At 49.8% G+C, this 16,468-nt stretch overlaps 6 protein-coding genes across 12 annotated transcripts; 4 read left to right on the forward strand and 2 right to left on the reverse strand.

The window, feature by feature from the left end:
* Positions 1–137: 137 nt before the first annotated feature.
* St1 (Sulfotransferase 1) lies at positions 138–1,467 on the forward strand. The gene is made up of 3 exons (NM_137971.3): positions 138–553; positions 618–1,148; positions 1,209–1,467. The coding sequence occupies exons 1-3, from the start codon at positions 219–221 to the stop codon at positions 1,357–1,359; spliced, it is 1,017 nt and encodes a 338-aa protein (NP_611815.3). The 5' UTR covers positions 138–218; the 3' UTR covers positions 1,360–1,467.
* Positions 1,468–1,891: 424 nt separating this feature from the next.
* Positions 1,892–6,495, forward strand: St3 (Sulfotransferase 3). 3 transcript variants are annotated; one of them, NM_001274226.1, is made up of 8 exons: positions 1,892–2,180; positions 2,244–2,701; positions 2,763–2,835; positions 2,889–3,026; positions 5,053–5,392; positions 5,548–5,679; positions 5,749–5,831; positions 5,947–6,495. In NM_001274226.1, exons 1-8 carry the CDS (start codon positions 1,912–1,914, stop codon positions 6,032–6,034), a joined length of 1,581 nt encoding a protein of 526 aa, NP_001261155.1. In that variant the 5' UTR covers positions 1,892–1,911; the 3' UTR covers positions 6,035–6,495. The 3 variants fall into 3 exon arrangements, with proteins under 3 accessions (NP_001261155.1, NP_611816.2, NP_001137744.1); NM_137972.4 differs by lacking the exons at positions 5,053–5,392; positions 5,548–5,679; positions 5,749–5,831; positions 5,947–6,495 and adding an exon at positions 3,078–3,240; NM_001144272.3 differs by lacking the exons at positions 5,053–5,392; positions 5,548–5,679; positions 5,749–5,831; positions 5,947–6,495 and having other exon boundaries at positions 2,889–3,169.
* l(2)efl (lethal (2) essential for life) lies at positions 3,166–4,058 on the reverse strand. Of its 2 annotated transcripts, none has more exons than NM_079103.3 (3): positions 3,991–4,058; positions 3,510–3,897; positions 3,166–3,447 (listed from the first exon to the last, which is right to left on the reverse strand). In NM_079103.3, the coding sequence occupies exons 2-3, from the start codon at positions 3,895–3,897 to the stop codon at positions 3,272–3,274; spliced, it is 564 nt and encodes a 187-aa protein (NP_523827.1). In that variant the 5' UTR covers positions 3,991–4,058; the 3' UTR covers positions 3,166–3,271. The 2 variants fall into 2 exon arrangements, with proteins under 2 accessions (NP_523827.1, NP_001261156.1); NM_001274227.1 differs by having other exon boundaries at positions 3,510–3,900.
* Positions 6,496–6,591: 96 nt separating the features above from the next.
* Pal2 (Peptidyl-alpha-hydroxyglycine-alpha-amidating lyase 2) lies at positions 6,592–9,353 on the forward strand. 3 transcript variants are annotated; one of them, NM_001299847.1, is made up of 6 exons: positions 6,592–7,225; positions 7,448–7,646; positions 7,708–7,821; positions 7,884–7,971; positions 8,029–8,128; positions 8,185–9,353. In NM_001299847.1, exons 1-6 carry the CDS (start codon positions 6,810–6,812, stop codon positions 8,486–8,488), a joined length of 1,221 nt encoding a protein of 406 aa, NP_001286776.1. In that variant the 5' UTR covers positions 6,592–6,809; the 3' UTR covers positions 8,489–9,353. The 3 variants fall into 3 exon arrangements, with proteins under 3 accessions (NP_001286776.1, NP_525118.2, NP_995929.2); NM_080379.5 differs by having other exon boundaries at positions 6,704–7,225; positions 8,185–9,099; NM_206207.3 differs by having other exon boundaries at positions 6,704–7,225; positions 8,185–8,818.
* On the reverse strand, positions 8,762–16,339 carry CG30183 (uncharacterized protein). Of its 2 annotated transcripts, none has more exons than NM_001144273.2 (8): positions 16,182–16,339; positions 15,710–16,123; positions 14,957–15,656; positions 13,795–14,780; positions 11,374–12,246; positions 11,127–11,315; positions 10,092–10,955; positions 8,762–10,038 (listed from the first exon to the last, which is right to left on the reverse strand). In NM_001144273.2, exons 1-8 carry the CDS (start codon positions 16,188–16,190, stop codon positions 9,406–9,408), a joined length of 4,668 nt encoding a protein of 1,555 aa, NP_001137745.2. In that variant the 5' UTR covers positions 16,191–16,339; the 3' UTR covers positions 8,762–9,405. The 2 variants fall into 2 exon arrangements, with proteins under 2 accessions (NP_001137745.2, NP_611819.2); NM_137975.3 differs by having other exon boundaries at positions 9,310–10,038.
* angel lies at positions 12,518–13,747 on the forward strand. Its single transcript, NM_057856.5, has one exon. It carries the CDS (start codon positions 12,633–12,635, stop codon positions 13,695–13,697), a length of 1,065 nt encoding a protein of 354 aa, NP_477204.1. The 5' UTR covers positions 12,518–12,632; the 3' UTR covers positions 13,698–13,747.
* Positions 16,340–16,468: the final 129 nt, after the last annotated feature.

Raw genomic sequence — 16,468 nt, forward strand, 5'->3', positions numbered from 1 at the left:
ATCCACGGACCTCAAATCGGAAGCCATTAATTCCGATTTGAGGTCCCTTCCTTAACGATCGTGTCACGCTGCCATCTCCAAGTCGAGGAAAGAGCCGAGATTCTGCTGCCGATCCATGGGTGTTTCTCAAGCAGCGTTTAATGCGGTTTCAACTGCCGAGCCGATCAGTTCGATCAATCGTTCGCCCACTTGAGCCACCTAGCCACCCCATATCGAAGATGCCCCAGTCGAGCTTCTTTGCCAAGAGCGTGCCCTTCGAGCAGATCGACAAGCTGGCCATCAGTGGCGGCTACTCCTCGATCTTCGCCAGCAGCAAGCCGTCGGTGCCGGTGGTCGGGAACTGGGAGCAGCGTTTCTGCCGCCTGGCGGACACTTTCCAGCCGGTCCTGGATCGGGTGTACGACTTTGAGGTGCGGGACGACGACGTGTGGATTGTCACGCTTCCGAAATGCGGCACCACCTGGATGCAGGAGCTGGCCTGGCTGGTGATCAATGAGTGTGATTTTGAGACGGCCAAGAGCGTGGATCTCACGCATCGATCGCCCTTCCTTGAGTGCGTTCCCAAGTCATCAGCATAGCTAAGTGAAGGATACTAATCAACCAACAATCCTCTCCAGATTCAATGGCGTGGTTCCCAATGTGCCACACGACACCATCGCCGCAGCGAATGCCCTACCATCGCCGCGCCTGATCAAGTCCCATCTGCCCGCCTGGATGCTGCCGAGGCAGATCTGGAGCAAGAGGCCCAAGATCATCTATGTGTACCGCAACCCAAAGGACGCGGCCATCTCGTACTTCCACCACTGGCGTGGAATGGTGGGCTACCAGGGCACCAAGTCGGACTTTATGCACTCCTTCATCGACGGCTATGTGAACTTCACGCCCTGCTGGCCGCACATCCTGGACTTTTGGCAGCTGCGCCACGAGCCCAACATCTTCTTCACCAGCTACGAGCGGATGAAGGGCCAGCTGGGCCAGGTTATCTCGGAGGTGGCCCAGTTCCTGGAGCGCAGTGTCAGCCAGGAGCAGATGCAGCAGATGCAGCGACACCTCTCCTTCGAGAGCATGCGCGACAATCCCGCCTGCAACCACGTCAAGGAGTTCGAGAGCATGAAGGCGGCTGCCGGCAGGGAGGTGGAGGAGTTCAGGTAAGTCTTTGGATCATGTGCTCTCCAGGAGCAGGCTAATCAGACCAATCTTCCTCGCAGGTTCGTTCGACGCGGAGTCGTGGGCAGCCACAAGGATGAGCTCACCGCCGACATCATACGGGAATTCGATCTCTGGTCCGATAGTAATCTGCGGGACTTCAAATTGAACATGGATGACTTTGCCAACTACAGCAAGTTTGCGTCCACGTAATTCTCTCTAATTGTCTTCGCTAAAGTGTTTCTTGGGTAATCTTCGTTAATAGTCTTTAAGCTGTGATGATATATGTACATATATGTTTAATAAATAATTGCTTCCCGTATACTGTATGTAACTTAATTATTTTATGAGCGAATTGTTTACGTTCCCGTGGTTGGCACTCCATTATCTACTATGACCGCATTATGTGGCATATTATCATTACCAGCAGTTACAGTCTAATAAACAAGTAACATTATAAATACCATATATATGTTTATATCTAGTTTTTAAGCTACTTTCTTTGATAAAAAAATACAAAGCTTTCCGCTCATCTGACCTACTTTATTAAAAAGAAGTGCATCTACATATATCTTGGCTGGGCTTGTTTTCATTGCTATTATCAACCGAAATGAAAGATGCGTCCCATTAACTACAGTGCAATCTTATCATCGTAGTGCGAAGAGAGAACTGAGAGAGGCGAAACTGAGAAATTTCTCTTAAATAGTTACCCAACCAGTAATATACTCCACTTCATTCCCCACAAAAGCTCAGTACGCTGTCGCTATGAATCGGGTTCAGGTCACGCCGCGGAGCTATCCCACGAACCTTATCGATAAGGACTGGGGAAATCGAAAGCTTTTTTATACGAAAGATTCGGAGAACTTTCTTCGCTTAGTCCACGATATGAAGCTCAGGGATGACGATGTCTGGATCGTAACTCTACCGAAATGCGGAACCACTTGGATGCAGGAACTGCTCTGGTTGCTCCTCAACAACTGCGATTTCGAGGGGGCGTTGGCCAAGGATCAGGAGCTGCGAACTCCGTTTCTCGAGTGAGTGTATCCGTATACGTGGGCATACATATGTATATACTTAAACCTCCATGTCTTCGTCAGGTTCGGTTACTCCGTTTTTCACGACCCGAACCGCTCATTCGGGCCTATCGAGGACCTGAAGTCCCCGCGACTGATAAAATCCCACCTTTCGCTTGCCCTCCTCCCATCAAAACTTTGGGAGGGAAAAAACAAAGTGATCTATGTGTCCCGTAACCCCCTGGACTCCTATGTCTCCCGATATTATCACGGAGTATCTTTTGGTTTCAATTACGGGAAGTCACTGCACCAGTACTTCGATGAGGTGCTGGCCTCTGATGATTTCCCCACGGAGTTCATTGAACACGCCCACGAGTTCTACCAACTGAGGAACGAGCCTTGGGTATTCTACACCAGCTTTGAAATGATGAAGAAAGATCTGCGAGGAGTGATCAACGATGTCTCCAGATTTCTGAATAAACCCATCAACGATCAGCAAATGGAGAAACTGCTAAAGCATTTGTCCTTCGCGGAAATGAAGAGTATGCAAGAAGCCTATGCCGAAACAATGATCTTATTGAGCTAAACGAATTTTCTTTTCAGAAAATCCCACCACGAATCATCTGTGGGAGTTGGCCCAAGTTCAACACGAAAATGCTGGGAAAGAAATGCACCCGTAAGAGAAAGTCCCATAGTTTTCCGAACAACCATTCACTTGTAATCCTCTAGATTCGTGAGACGTGGGGATGTCAATGGCTACAAGGACGAATTGAAGCCCGAACAAATTGAGAAGGCCAATGTCCGGATACAAGAGGTTCTTGCGAAGAACGGTGTGACTTTGGACGAACTACTGCTCCTGAAAGATCAGTAAGATACATATTGAGAATAATCAAGATAATGTTGTATCTTTTGGTTTAGCTCGGAAGTAAATAACAGCGAGAGAGGAGAGCAAATAAAGCAAGGTCAAGCTGTTTGACCTACCAAACACCTTGTTCTTCAAATGTTTATCTAAAGATTCGTTTTAATTGATATAAAATATGTAGAGTCCAATATATAAGGCACACGTAGACATAAACTAACTAACACTGAAGGCGGTACAAAAGGATTGAGTCCTAGGCGGTGGAGGTCTCCACCTTCTTGGCGTTGTCCTCCTTGGAGGAGGGACCAGTCTGTGTGATCTGCACAAGGCGTTCAGTCTGCGGAGGAGGCAGCGCCTTCATTGGCGCCTTGATGGTCAGCAGGCCATCGGAGGAGAGGGACGATGTGACCGTGTCGGGGTTGACATCACCTAGTGGAAGGATCATACACGTTTAGCATACTTCCTATTTTGTTGATGGAATTCGGACTCACTTGGCAGCTGGTAGCGTCTGGAGAACTGGCGGGAGACATATCCGTGCTCGTCCTGCTTCTCCTCATGCTTTCCCTCCACGATGACGAACTTGTCGGCCACCTTGACGGTGATCTCGGATGGCGAGAACTGCTGCACATCCAGAATGACCTCGAACTTCTCGCTGTCGATGTTGAGGGTGGAACCGGACTCCTGCTTCTGCAGGCTGTTCGTGTGCCAGGGGCGCAGGTATCCCGATCGCAGCACTGTGGGGCGGGAGTTCCACACGGAGGACATGAGGTCATCCCTCTTCAGTCCCTGACCGAAGTGCTGGTCCAAGAGGCGCGAGGTGCGCATTGGAAAGTCGAGCTCATCCCACCAGTCACGGAACATCAGTGGCACTACGGACATCTGCTTTGATCAAGAAACGAGACGATAGTGAGCTAATCACTTCACTTCTTCACTGTTCAATAAATTCCGCGTTGGCTTGGTCCTTCCTCGTACCTTTTTAGATTCAATTCACTTGGATAAACGCGTCTGCTTCGATTCGCGGCTGCTGCGATTTTGATGGAGCTCCTCGAGCACTCACACGATTTTATACCCTCAACAGATTGTTTACATCTTCCCCCACGGGCTAAAAATATGAAAATTTATTTCCCATCTAAATTTAAACGAGCGTCATTCTAGAGAACATTCTGAACCTATATATGCCAAACACATATCTTTGGTGCGAATCTGCGAGCGATTTCAGCCTGTTTTGTTTGTTACCGTGGGAGTCGTGGGATTTGAAGACTCAGACTCAGCCTGTGATTACGATGATGGTGACCCAAAGAAGATTCCATTAGTCACTGCTCAGACAGGCCTTTTTCGGAGTTCAAATGATAGTGTTTCCGATTGTTTGTTCCAGAAGCAACACACATATGTATGTATGCAGAGTATTAAAAAGCAAGCCTACACAAATTCCCGCAGTTTGTATGCAAATTCTATTCTGTATAATATTTTTTCGAAAACCGAAAATCCAAAGTGCAAAATGTGTTCTGGAAAATGCCAGAAGAATTTCTCGACACTTTTACGCCCCCTTTACTCTTTAGATATATAGGAATTTTCATAATTTTCTACCTGTTGAGAGTGTTGATTTGACGCGGCTAATATAAAAATACTTTGGCCACTAAATGACTTTATGAACTATTTTAAGCATCTGCCACTTTTTCTTATTTCTCGCTTTTCCTCTGCTGAGTCATGTCGCGTGCGTTTTCTATCAGACGAAAGAGATGACGTCGCTCAAAACAAAGGAATTTTCAAGCATTGTTTTGAAAATTATACCAGCAATTTGCTTGAATTAGTAGCTCATCAATCATAAAGTTTTACTTCTTAAAATATATCATCGCGAACATATACTATATCAAAAACAAAGTGCCGCCCTCTAGTGTTCATATCTAATTTACCAGTGATGCAAGTACAAGTTCAGCTAGTTACAAACAAGTATCTTCTTTTCATTTGCTGCACCTGTTAAAATGGTACATTTTCATACAATCTCATATATGTTTTCTGTTCCTAACATTTTAGGGACTGGCCCTGTAGTGGATTGTGTACCCAACACAGCCAAACAAACAGTGAGGCAATCACCCTTCGAAATGGGCCAAAAGCACACCAACACCAGTGCAGCAGTGCATGCACTCGATGGCTGTGTGTGCGTGTGAAAGTAGTGAAAGCTGAAAGCCGAGGGCGAACGGGGCCAATACTTATGCTTATGCAAGGCAGCCGAGATGCCGAGATGCCGACGCCACCGCCCCAAAGGGAGGCCAAAAACGGAAAACAGGCGACATTCATCGCAGGACGTGAAGTGTTCACTGTACTTTGGGAGCGGAGGATAAGTCAAGACGTCAACAGAGGAAGCTGTACGATGGTGAGCTCCAAAAATAAACAAAAATCACAGGAGTGCAACTCCTAGCTCCTAAAGGTGTTCACGAGTATGCAGTGGAAAGTAGTTGTAGTAGTGCTTTCGGAGGCACTTTGGGGTTATATGTCGGATTGGGTTTCACTTTCTTCGCTGCATTACAGTTCGCCCCCCACTCGCTGCCCGTGACGTCACGACTGTTGCTTCTGGTGGTGACACTGCTCTTCTGCCCCGTGCAGGCGCATCTCTCGAAGCGAAGCTACTCGGATCAGAGTGTCCACGGCTACATGACCGAGGTGCCCCAAAGGATAACAGGTGGTACATAGTGGCAGCGAGATAACCCTTTCGTTTCCAATGCATTCTAGCGCACCTGCTGGTGGAACGAGGTGTGTAAGGAGGAGTTCCAGAGCCTCTTCCGCTGCAAGTGCCCCCAGTTCTCCTACTGCCGGTAAGTTTCCGTTTCCGGCCGAGTGCCCGGAATGCAATGCGACGGGGGAAACCGAAACCGAATTAGATTTGCTTCCCCCGATTCGGTTTTATGCAATTACTTTCGCATTTCCCAGCTCGCCGGGACGCTACTACAATGCCTACTGCTCGATGACGGATACCGGTTATATTTGGACCCAGCCGAACTGGGATTGGGGGGCGTAGGATGAAGCCGCTCCGGACTTTGCCCCCGCCACGCCCCCTCACCAACAACACAGCTCGCTGTGACGTCAAACACACTGACTGCCGACCAAACGCCTCCGCAAGCCAAACGAAAATTATTCCAGGAGGATACCCACTTGGAGCCTCCTGCTCAGCCTCCAAAAATACTCTAGTGGAGATGGGCTAGTCTCCCTCGTTGTTATCGCACCTCGCGCTGACTAAAAAGTACCAAGTGTCGCGTTACTTTTCGCACGCACTGTTTCCGCGCTGCTGTTGGAAAATCAATATAGGCTTTCCAATTCACGACGGCTTGTGGCAGGGCCACAGTGAAACCGAAACGACTAGTTCTGCACGTTTTTAAGTTACATTAAAAGAAACCATAAGATGTTAAATTTAATAATATTTATATTTATACGTTCCTAGCACTTTTTTAATAAATTTATTCGAGACTAGAGTGCAACCTTTTTGAACTGTCTTGTAAGATAAAGAAATGATCTCATTGGAATGAATTTTCCACTGGACTGACTATGTTCGATGATTTGCCCCACTGTGCAGGACCAAGGCGCAGGCGTCGCAGTGAAAGCGAAAATCGAACAGCGTGGGAGTGCGTGTGCGAGTGTGTGTGTGTGTGTGTGTCTGGAGCAGAGTCAGTTAATCTATTGCCAGCTCGACATATAGACACCGCCAACAGATGTTGGCAGTGAGGAAAATCGAGTGATAGAAGCCAGAACCGAGTCGCCGTTGTTTTGGGTGAAGAAAATCGCAGGACTTCCAGAAAATGTCGCGTCTCCTGTTCGTGGCGCTGCTAGCCATAAGCTTGGGATATGTGGCGTCCAGCAGCAGCAACCACCTGCCAGCGGGCTTGGCCATGGACCTGGGACCAGGTGTCAACCTCAACGAGCGCTTCTTCGACCAGGTGCGGGCGCTCATCAAGCGGAGGCTCCAGGAGAAGGGGCTCGCGAAGCCGGAACAGCCAGAGCTGGCAATGCCACTGACCGACGATGATGCAGTGGCCCTGCAGAACCAACGCAGCTACGACAACGTGCCACTTCCGGCGGCCAGTGTGCCGACTCCCGTGCTCGTGGAGAACTGGCCCACCGAGCAGCACAGCTTTGGCCAGGTCACCGCCGTGGCCGTGGATCCGCAGGGTAGTCCGGTGGTTTTCCATCGCGCCGAGCGCTACTGGGATGTAAAGTAGGTCAACAGCTGGCGCTGCCTGGTAACAAGTGTCTATTCCATATGTACACAGGCAGCAGAAACCAATCACTTTGATCCTTTGTTTTTATTGCAAACTGAAAGGAGACTAATAGCATATAGTATGGATCAGGTTTTTAGTACATAGTGTACAGGGGAATAGCACTTACATATATATAGTACATATATATAAGCTAGTTACCATTGCCAATACCTTTGCAGCACATTCAACGAGAGCAATATATACTACCTTATTGAGTACGGGCCCATCAAGGAGAACACCATCTACGTGCTGGACGCAAAGACGGGCGCCATCAAGTCGGGTTGGGGATCGAACATGTTCTACATGCCGCATGGCCTGACCATCGACTTGCACGGGAATTACTGGATCACGGATGTGGCCATGCACCAGGCTTTCAAGGCAGGTGCACTGATTATGTCAATAAGCAATCCTTTAACGTAATCCCCATTGTATCCTTTAGTTCAAGCCCTTCAGCAACAAGCCTCTGCTGACCATTGGCAAGCGCTTCAGGCCAGGATCATCCGTCAAGCATCTGTGCAAGCCCACATCCATTGCAGTGGCGACCACCGGAGAGGTAAGACATGCATACCTGTTGATCTCATTGACTTTCGAACTTACTATAATCCCGCACCGCAGTTCTTCATCGCCGATGGCTACTGCAACAGCCGCATACTTAAGTTCAATGCCGCTGGCAAGCTGCTACGAACGATTCCCCAGCCACCCGGTGCGTATACTTAATATTTTCGAGATGTGTCGTGTTTCCTAACGATCTGCTCTGCAGAATTCCTCTCTTTGCAGGTGCCACACGCCATCACCTTGCTGGAACACCTCGATCTACTGTGCATCGCCGACAGGGAGAACATGAGGGTGGTCTGTCCCAAGTAAGCTAAACTAAACTAGCCATAACTGCAGAATATAAATGGTTAATCGTTTACAGAGCTGGCTTGATATCCTCCCACGGTGAGGGTGAACCGGCGGCCACCATCCAGGAACCGGACCTGGGTCGCGTCTTCGGAGTGGCCAGCTTCGGGGACATAGTGTTCGCCGTTAATGGACCCACATCCATGCTGCCGGTGCGGGGATTCACCATCGATCCGCGCTCGGAGACGATCATCGGGCACTGGGGCGAGTTCAAGAATCCGCACTCCATGGCGGTCAGTGTCAACGGATCGGCGCTGTATGTGACCGAGATCGGAACCAATCACCAGACGAACCGAGTGTGGAAGTATGTGCTGGCCTGAGCCTAAGCCTAAGCCAAACCCGAATCCCGAATCCAGAAGGACACGACTTGCACTGCGCTCCTGCATATCCTTAGACCCATAGACTCATCCCAACTAGTTATCAGCAGAAACAGAAAGAGAACCACAATCAGAGCCGAATCAAATACAGATTATAGCGATCCTAAGCCTAAGCAGAGCCCACACACCAAGTACAGTTTAACGTGACCAGTTGTCAGATCAATAGAGAATAGTCAGTGCTTAAGTAATGTACAAGTTAAGTATGTAAATTGCTTGGAAACAATACCACAACAAACATAACCTCAGACTCTTATGTTTTGCACTTTAATGAGCAAACAAAAACGAAATGAAAACGAAATTACAAAGCAGCTTAAATAGTACATATACTTAAATGTAATAGTTACGCGTAGGCACTAACTAGGCACGAATGTGAGGATGTGGGGACGCGAGCATGGATAACCGATTTCGCAGATAACCGGGGGCAACCAGCGCATATAACATACTTGTGTATCATATTGTAACCTATATCAAATATATAATCGTATCTGTATCTTATCAACTTATCGTAGCCCATGTAAATTATGTACGTAATAAACTGTTGTTGTTGTGACGTGAACGCCAAAAGTGAGCAGGACTCTGGGGACTCAGATGCTTCACATGGTTCAGTTTGAATGACTATATCCCGCTAAGGGAAGGGAATGTTGACTCTCATACATATGATACATAGGGCTATGAAACGGAAGTGGTAAATCTATACCTTTCTTGCTAATTTCAGACTTAAATTGAAAGGAGCGACACGTTTGCATGGCAAACAATATACAATTAGTGGAAAGATCTAAGCACAATTTAAATATAACCAAATATAAATAGAAAACTTTAACACATATAAAAATAAAAATTGTTTGGCAATGCACGAGCTGTCAAGAGGAGCCCAGCCAGTGCCTGGCGAATGCGATAGCCTCATTTAGGTGGATTAGCCATTCCGAGAGCTCCGCTTGCGTATCGGCAGCAAAGAAGACTCTCCCCGATTCGCAATCAGAATTCCTTCCTTGCAGCAGAAAACTTCTCGCCCGAGCACACAACTCCCGGGGGGCTGCAGCTATCAGGGATTGTCCGAGTCCAGGCAACTCCAGCGTGAAAATCGGGATATCACTTTCCAGATTATCCTCATGTTGCCAAACCGATAACCGAACGCCATCCAGACTGCACCATCTGCGATTCCAGTTGTGTTGGCTCTTCGGATCCTGAACATTTAGGTAGCCAGAGAAGCGGGTCTTGGGCAGCCGTAAGTCCACTCTGCCAGTAATAGATATGGCAGGTCCCAGATTCGTGGATTTGGTGTGCGTGGTCAGGGGAACTTGCCAGGAGCGTGAACTGCGCAGGCAGATTTTGTCGCTGGATCTCGACTCATTGGACACCAGTTGAAATGGCGACAGGTCCACAGCTCGCAGATGGAAAGAGGCATGTAAGCGAAAGCGCGACATGATTTGCTCACCACCAGAGCCCGCAGAACAGCTCGAGTTGGCGGAACCTAAGTTTCCGCTGCCACGACGCTGTAAGGTAACTCATTAGCGAACTGCCTCTGAGGACAACTGAAGCTACTTACCAGAGACTTGGCAGGCTCCAAGGCCAGAGTGGAAACTTTGCGCAGGCGGAGCATGAAGATTTGACAGCGCAGCTCCAAGGAGTCCGCATTTTCTCCACTGTAGAACTCCAAGCCACAGTCTCGAAAGAAGGCGGAGCCATTCTGGCACTCAACGGATTGAGTGGATCTAATGCGTCCTCCGCACTCAAAGGTGCAGATATAGTGGTAGTTGAAGAACATATCCCGGCTGACGTCCGCCCTCACTGGCAGTTCCATGGCGTCGATCAGCAGGCACTGGGATTTCCTCCGTGCAGCCAATGCTTCATCATTCAATTGGCAAACGGGTGGAGTCGATTTTCGCAAGGTAGAGAAGAGCAACAGTCGCTCCGCCTCCACCATCTCTGCAGAGATCTCCAATGTCGGCATCTGCCGACATATGCTCACAGCTTGGGCCAGCTGCTCGTTTGGGTTCAAGGAATCGTTTAGCAAGGAATCCACGTTGAAGTTGGCATAGTAGGTGCTGCTATCCAGCTCCCCATCCGTCTGATTCGATTGGTCCCTTGAGAGATTGAGGCTCTGAGCCAGGCGTTGCTTCTCCGCCAGAAAGAAGTCTTTTCCCTTGCGGTACGAACGACGAAGGGCATTCTTCAGTAGGCGGTAGCGAGCGAGAGCGCTGACTGACATCAGCTGGCTGTCACTGGGATTGGGCATCGTCTGCATCAGCTCACCCAAACTGCTGCTGTTGTGCAGGACAGTGGGATCCACTGCCTGCGAGGCCTGCGCCTGCTGTGGCGTTGTGGGGCAACTGATGCTCAGATTGTTACCAAAATGGCGCAGCGACGTGGCTTGGCCATCATTAATTTCTATGGTCAAATTGGAAGCGGGCTGAAAGATCAATCATTACTCAGTTTCAACAACAATCTTATATTTGAAGTGCGTTTCAGAAAGCGATGGATGAGTACAGTGTGGTAGTGGCTATTTACAGAATGTACAGTGTCAGAAATCAGATGCAAGCGGAAGCCTTAAGCTTTAGTGGGAGTCAACAAAAATCTCTACCTTGGTTGTAAAGCGCTGGCTCTGCTTCTTTTTCGGCGTACTCTGGTTGGCCGGCTCAGGTTCAATTTGCCCGGAGCCGTAATCGTTGGTCACGAAGGAGCTGCCGGCGCTGCCCGCTCCAACCAAACTGTAATCTGCGTAGAGCTGCTCGGGCATGTCATACGAAACGGAATCCATATTGGAAGTATTCTGTAATGGGCTTTGGCTTAGAAATGTGACAAATTGTAAAAACTGCAATGGCACTTACATTGGGCACCTTTTCTGGGCGATCCAACACCAGTTCACTGCGGCAGAGATTGTCCAAGAAGATCTCGCTGCGCTGCAGAGAGAGTTCTGAACGAGAAAGATTCCGGTTCTGCTTGGGCGGCGAATGCTGCTCACTGATATTGTTCAAGGATTGGTGGGCATGTGGCGAAGGCAACTTTAACTTCGGCTGGCGAATCACAGAGGACTCAGTGGTCTGACTAGCTGAGCACGAGGATTCCGTTCCACTCGGCTCCTCGGGCAGAGGCATGAACTGGAAGAAGTTGCCGTTCTTCAGGGATTCGTGGAGAAAGTGACCCAAAGCTACAGGCTGCTGAGGAGCAGTTGATTGTGGTGAAACCATCTGGGTGCTTAGCTGCGCTGGATTCGACTGGGTGCAGCTTTTAGGTTGTACCGCCTGATCAAGAACAATATGTGTTGTTATAGGCGGCGAAAAGGAATGAGTACTTTTCTGTGGCTGAATAGCTTGGAAACTAATCTGAGGCTTATCCACTGGCTTCATTTGCGGTGAGTTCTTCGGCGTCTTTTGCACCCTGGCGTACATGGCACTGATGTCATCGCGCGAGGTCGACGGAGCAGGCACAGACCCACTCACATACGCGGTGGAGCTTTCCGTAGGAGTCGGCGTGTGGTCTATAATCTGTGCCGCGGTCCTAACCTCGTGGTGGGGACTCCCTCTAATCCGCAGGCAGTCTTCCTCAATCTCCGAGTAAATGGGCTCGCTGTCGAAATCGCGCTGTTGCCGTGTGGTGGCCAACGATGTGGTTGCACCACTGCTGGGTCCGTCTGTGCAGTCGTAGCTCTCGGTTTGAAGATGGCTGATCTGAGGCTCATGGCGGTCAAAGCGGGAGCAGTCCTGCAATCGATTGAAATTATACTCTTATTATTGAAATACAAACCATATTAACGATATATTTATAAAAGAAGAGCCTTATTACTTGGATCAATAAACCAATGATTAACTAAATCTATTTGACCAGAAAGTTAGTAAGAACGAATCTTGCAATGCTACTTCGAGATACACTTTTTTAAATTTCGATAGACCGAGTACCGCCCCGTTATCGATATCAGCTGCAATGCAGCCCAGCGAAGGAAGGCGCAAAACAAGAAGTGAAAACAGCTGACAGCAGCAGATTTCTTTCCTCCACTCGGAAATTCAGACGCCATCCAAAAACACTAAAGAAACAAGAGGCTTTCAAGGGGACCAGGAGCTCGGGCTTATGGGGAGGCGCACCTGGTGAGATGTACAGGTCTCTGCTGCACAACGTTTCACTCAAGGCGACATCAAGGATTATCAGGCGCAGCGTGAGCAGCCAGGCAAAAGGAGCCAGCGGAAAGCGCAAACAAAAAGCGAAGGAGATGGAGTCGAGCCACGATCGGAATAGACGCTGGACGTCATTGGGGAATCAGGCTGAGGGTCGAGACCCGCACAAGTGCTCCTCCTTCAAGGTTGTCTCATATAACATCCTGGCCCAGGATCTGCTTCTGGAGCACCTCTTCCTGTACGTGGGAATCCCGCATGAGTTCCTCAGCTGGCAACGCCGCCAGCAGAACCTTCTCAGGGAACTGCTCAAACTGGATCCGGACATACTGTGCCTGCAGGAGATGCAGTTCGACCACCTTCCAGTGCTCGTCCAACGACTGCGTATGGGCAACGGCAAGAAGTTGGCTTATGTGTACAAAAAGAAGACCGGCTGTCGAACGGACGGATGCGCTATTGTCTACGACTCCTCAAAGTTTGAGTTGCTAGACCACCAAGCAGTGGAGCTGTACGACCAGGCGGTGGCTCTACTCAATCGCGACAATGTGGCCTTGTTTGCCAGGTTCCGATTCAAAAAGCAGCAGGAGCAGCAGAAGGAATTCGTGGTCGCCACCACGCACTTGCTGTTCAACACGAAACGGAGCGATGTCCGTTGCGCCCAGGTGGAAAGAATTTTGGAGGAGCTGCAGTCGTTCTCCACCGACACACCTATCGTCCTGACTGGTGACTTTAACAGTCTGCCCGACTCCTCGCCTATTGAATTCCTCGTTGGCAAGAATGGGGATGTGGATTCCACAGCTTGCCCAGAACCCCTGCATTTCGAGATCATCGATTCGGGCGAAGGTACTGCCTCCACATACCAGAACGAATGGGTTATCGTGGACTACATCCTGCGCTCGCTAGGATCGCGGAGCAGGCACAAGCTCTTGCCTCTCAGCGTCTACTCACTGCCCTCAATCAACCGGTGCATCGGGGCGGGACAGATCCCCAATTACCGTCTGGGGTCGGATCACTACGCCTTGGGTGCAGTATTCACCGTTGTCTAGTATTTAATCTCTTCATGCTTTCTTGGACTCATCAATAAAGGTACGAAATGAACATGCCCACTTATTATAAAGTAAAAGATTAAGGGAAGGGACTCACCTGAAAGGTTCTAACTGCGTGCTCATCGCTAGCCTCCAGCTTGGCCCTGATGCTGCTGAGCAGATAGCCCATTTTAGTGATGGTGACGTCCTGGTCGAGATCCTTGTGATACGAGCGATAGGTGGTGGGTGATGTTGCTGCTGCTTGAAAGTCCAGCTTGCGGGCTCTGTTTGCACGGGGCAGCTTCTTCGGAGGCGTCGGTGCCTTCACCTTGCGTTCGAAATCGAAGTACGGCTGCTCTGTGTCCAGCTGTTGGCGGGTGGATGTGGTCGTACCCGAGGGCGTGGTCTGCATGGGGGAGTGGTAGCTTCCCGGCGGAGACTGTGACTGCAGGTCCAGCTGCGAGGTAGATGTCTGTACGCCAATGGTGCACTGCTGGGGAGTGAATCTGTGCTGATCCAGCTGCGTGTGCACCTCCTGATTAGACTTCTTCGGCGAGACGAAGCGCAGGATCTTCTTTTTGGAGTTGTTCAGAAAGTTCTTGGACTTCTTTCCAAGGTTCTTCGGTTTGTTACCCTTCCAAGGAGATAGATTGCGCCACTGCTCGCTCCAGATGAACTTCTGGCTAGCCTGACCTCCTGCCGTGTTAACTCGACTGGGATACTTGATGGGCGTCTCCTTGTGCACCATATTTGATGCCAGGTTCTCGGAAACACTTCCGTCAACAGTGTCCAAGGAAACCTTTGGCACTACGGGCTGTGGCTGTGCTTTAGGCATTTGCCATCCAATGGCTACTTGCGGTTCCGCCGGTGTCCTAAACTCGCTGGCTGTCTTGCCCTCGTAGTTGAGCATATCGGTGATCTTGGGCTCTGTCCAGCCAAGAATAACCTCCTTGGTGGGCGCTCCTTTCCGCCTACTCTCCTGCCGAATATTCCGGTCGTAATTTGAGCCCCGCTTGGATTCCACTACGCGCTCAATGTCACTGAGCGAGGGGCAGGTGGGCAGTTGCTTGTTGCTCCTGGGATGCCTGGGCTTCTCTACCTCAGCTAAAGAAAGACGCAAAGCTCGTAAAAACATCGAAAACCAAGGAACCAATTAATGAAACCGTAAGCCAAATGTTTGGATACAAAACACTTTATTTGGTAAATACATTTGATTTTTGGTAAAAATAGTTTCTATTTGGTTACGGTTTCATTTTCTAGGGCTTACGGGTATAACTTACCCATGGGGAACGATCTGCGCTTGCTGTCTTTTTTGAGCGATGGTTCCAGCTTGCTCGTAGGCACCTGAACGCCACGTTTGCGCAGAAACTCGTCCAGCACTCGCTCGGCCTCCCGCACCGAAGGATTCGTGGAGGTGAGCGAGGATTGCGATAGCTTCCCGTCCAGACTTTGGGAGCTGCGACGCGGCGGCTTCGGAGGCGGCAGCTGCGAGTTCCGTGCCTTGAAGCTGACTTGACCCTGCGAGAGGCGCTTCTGCAGCAGGCGTCCACCTGCTCCGGAACTGCGTCGAGAGCGGGAACTCCTGCGACTTGGCGGCTCGGTGGCCAGCTCTTCTTTCTCCTGATCTTCCTCCACAGCGGATTCCTGTTCGCTGATGTTAGACAAAACAGGAGCTGAGGGCTTATAGGCTATGGGCTCATAGGAAAGCATTTTAGTAGGCTCTCTCTGTGTGCTCCTGTGCCGGCACCTGGAGCTAGAATCTGACAGTTTGTGGCGGTTCACGCGCACTTCGGACACCACACAGTTGTCGTGCAGCTCCTGGATGATGTGTATAAGCGGTTCATCCTCGCCGGCCACGGCTCTCAAGCGACTGACAGCAGTTAAGGGAGTTTTCAAGCCAGAATTTATGCTGGCCGGCTCGCTTCGACGAAGTTTCTCCGCCTGCTGCCGCTGGCTACCGAGATTGTTCTGCTTGGCGGGCTGTAAAATGTGAGTTTAATGAGGGAACTGTAGCGGGCTGGTTAGTGGCTTACCTTGGCGCTCTCAGATCGCCTGCTGCGCCTTGGTAGTCGCACGTGCTGGTCACGTGGCGGTGCCGTGGAGCCGCAGTCTCCGCTGTCGCTGGTGAAGCAGTAGCAGAAGCCGTTCTGGCACGGCTTCCCCTTGCGCTCCTGCTCCTTGTTGCAGCGATTCTGGTTGATTAGGTCCGCATCCGTGGTTCTGCGGACTCGGGGAAGTTGTCGGGACATGTTGATGTGGTTATTGTTGGTCTCGCAGTCGCGACTTTGAGTGGACACACGGCGAATGCGGCGTGCCCTAAACTCGTCGATGCACTCCTGCAAACTGAACGACGATGTGGAACCAGACTCGGCGGAATCCTCCTCCTCCTCCTCCCCCTCTTCTTCATCAACTAGAACATGTTTGGAGAACTTTGAGCCTACAAAAGTCTGGAGGCCAATATGCTGTTCATTTGCACTTGTGATTAAATAGCGATTTAATGCTTACGGTGGCCATTTTGCAGTCTATGTATTTATGGAGCTGATTAGACCAGCTGCATGTGCTCCACTTTTACACGTTGCACGCTTTCTACTCCGCTTCTACTTCGTGTTTTTCCAATCAAATGAAAAGCGACGCCTCGCCTGCATTTTTGTTTTCCGCTTTGTGCCGCTTCTTCTTTATCAGCGAAAGAGAGAGAGGAGAGAGTGCATAACAGCCCTGTCTTGCGTCAGAGATTGGGCAATTGGCTGGTATAACTCAGGCAGCACTATATTCATATGCTTGAAATTGTTATT

Source organism: Drosophila melanogaster, chromosome 2R, assembly GCF_000001215.4.
Source record: "Drosophila melanogaster chromosome 2R".
NCBI classification, from domain to species: domain Eukaryota; kingdom Metazoa; phylum Arthropoda; class Insecta; order Diptera; family Drosophilidae; genus Drosophila; species Drosophila melanogaster.

Coding starts and splice junctions, on each gene's coding strand:
- St1 (NM_137971.3), top strand. CDS start 219: ATGCCCCAGTCGAGCTTCTTTGCCAAGAGCGTGCCCTTCGAGCAGATC. Junction 554..617: donor CATCGATCGCCCTTCCTTGA/GTGCGTTCCCAA, acceptor AATCCTCTCCAG/ATTCAATGGCGTGGTTCCCA. Junction 1,149..1,208: donor AGGGAGGTGGAGGAGTTCAG/GTAAGTCTTTGG, acceptor TCTTCCTCGCAG/GTTCGTTCGACGCGGAGTCG.
- St3 (NM_001274226.1), top strand. CDS start 1,912: ATGAATCGGGTTCAGGTCACGCCGCGGAGCTATCCCACGAACCTTATC. Junction 3,027..5,052: donor CTACTGCTCCTGAAAGATCA/GTAAGATACATA, acceptor CTAACATTTTAG/GGACTGGCCCTGTAGTGGAT. Junction 5,393..5,547: donor ACAGAGGAAGCTGTACGATG/GTGAGCTCCAAA, acceptor GCTGCATTACAG/TTCGCCCCCCACTCGCTGCC.
- Pal2 (NM_001299847.1), top strand. CDS start 6,810: ATGTCGCGTCTCCTGTTCGTGGCGCTGCTAGCCATAAGCTTGGGATAT. Junction 7,226..7,447: donor GAGCGCTACTGGGATGTAAA/GTAGGTCAACAG, acceptor ATACCTTTGCAG/CACATTCAACGAGAGCAATA. Junction 8,129..8,184: donor ATGAGGGTGGTCTGTCCCAA/GTAAGCTAAACT, acceptor AATCGTTTACAG/AGCTGGCTTGATATCCTCCC.
- angel (NM_057856.5), top strand. CDS start 12,633: ATGTACAGGTCTCTGCTGCACAACGTTTCACTCAAGGCGACATCAAGG.
- CG30183 (NM_001144273.2), bottom strand. Junction 14,781..14,956: donor GCGCAGATCGTTCCCCATGG/GTAAGTTATACC, acceptor GTCTTTCTTTAG/CTGAGGTAGAGAAGCCCAGG. Junction 11,316..11,373: donor GCCCAGAAAAGGTGCCCAAT/GTAAGTGCCATT, acceptor AGCCCATTACAG/AATACTTCCAATATGGATTC.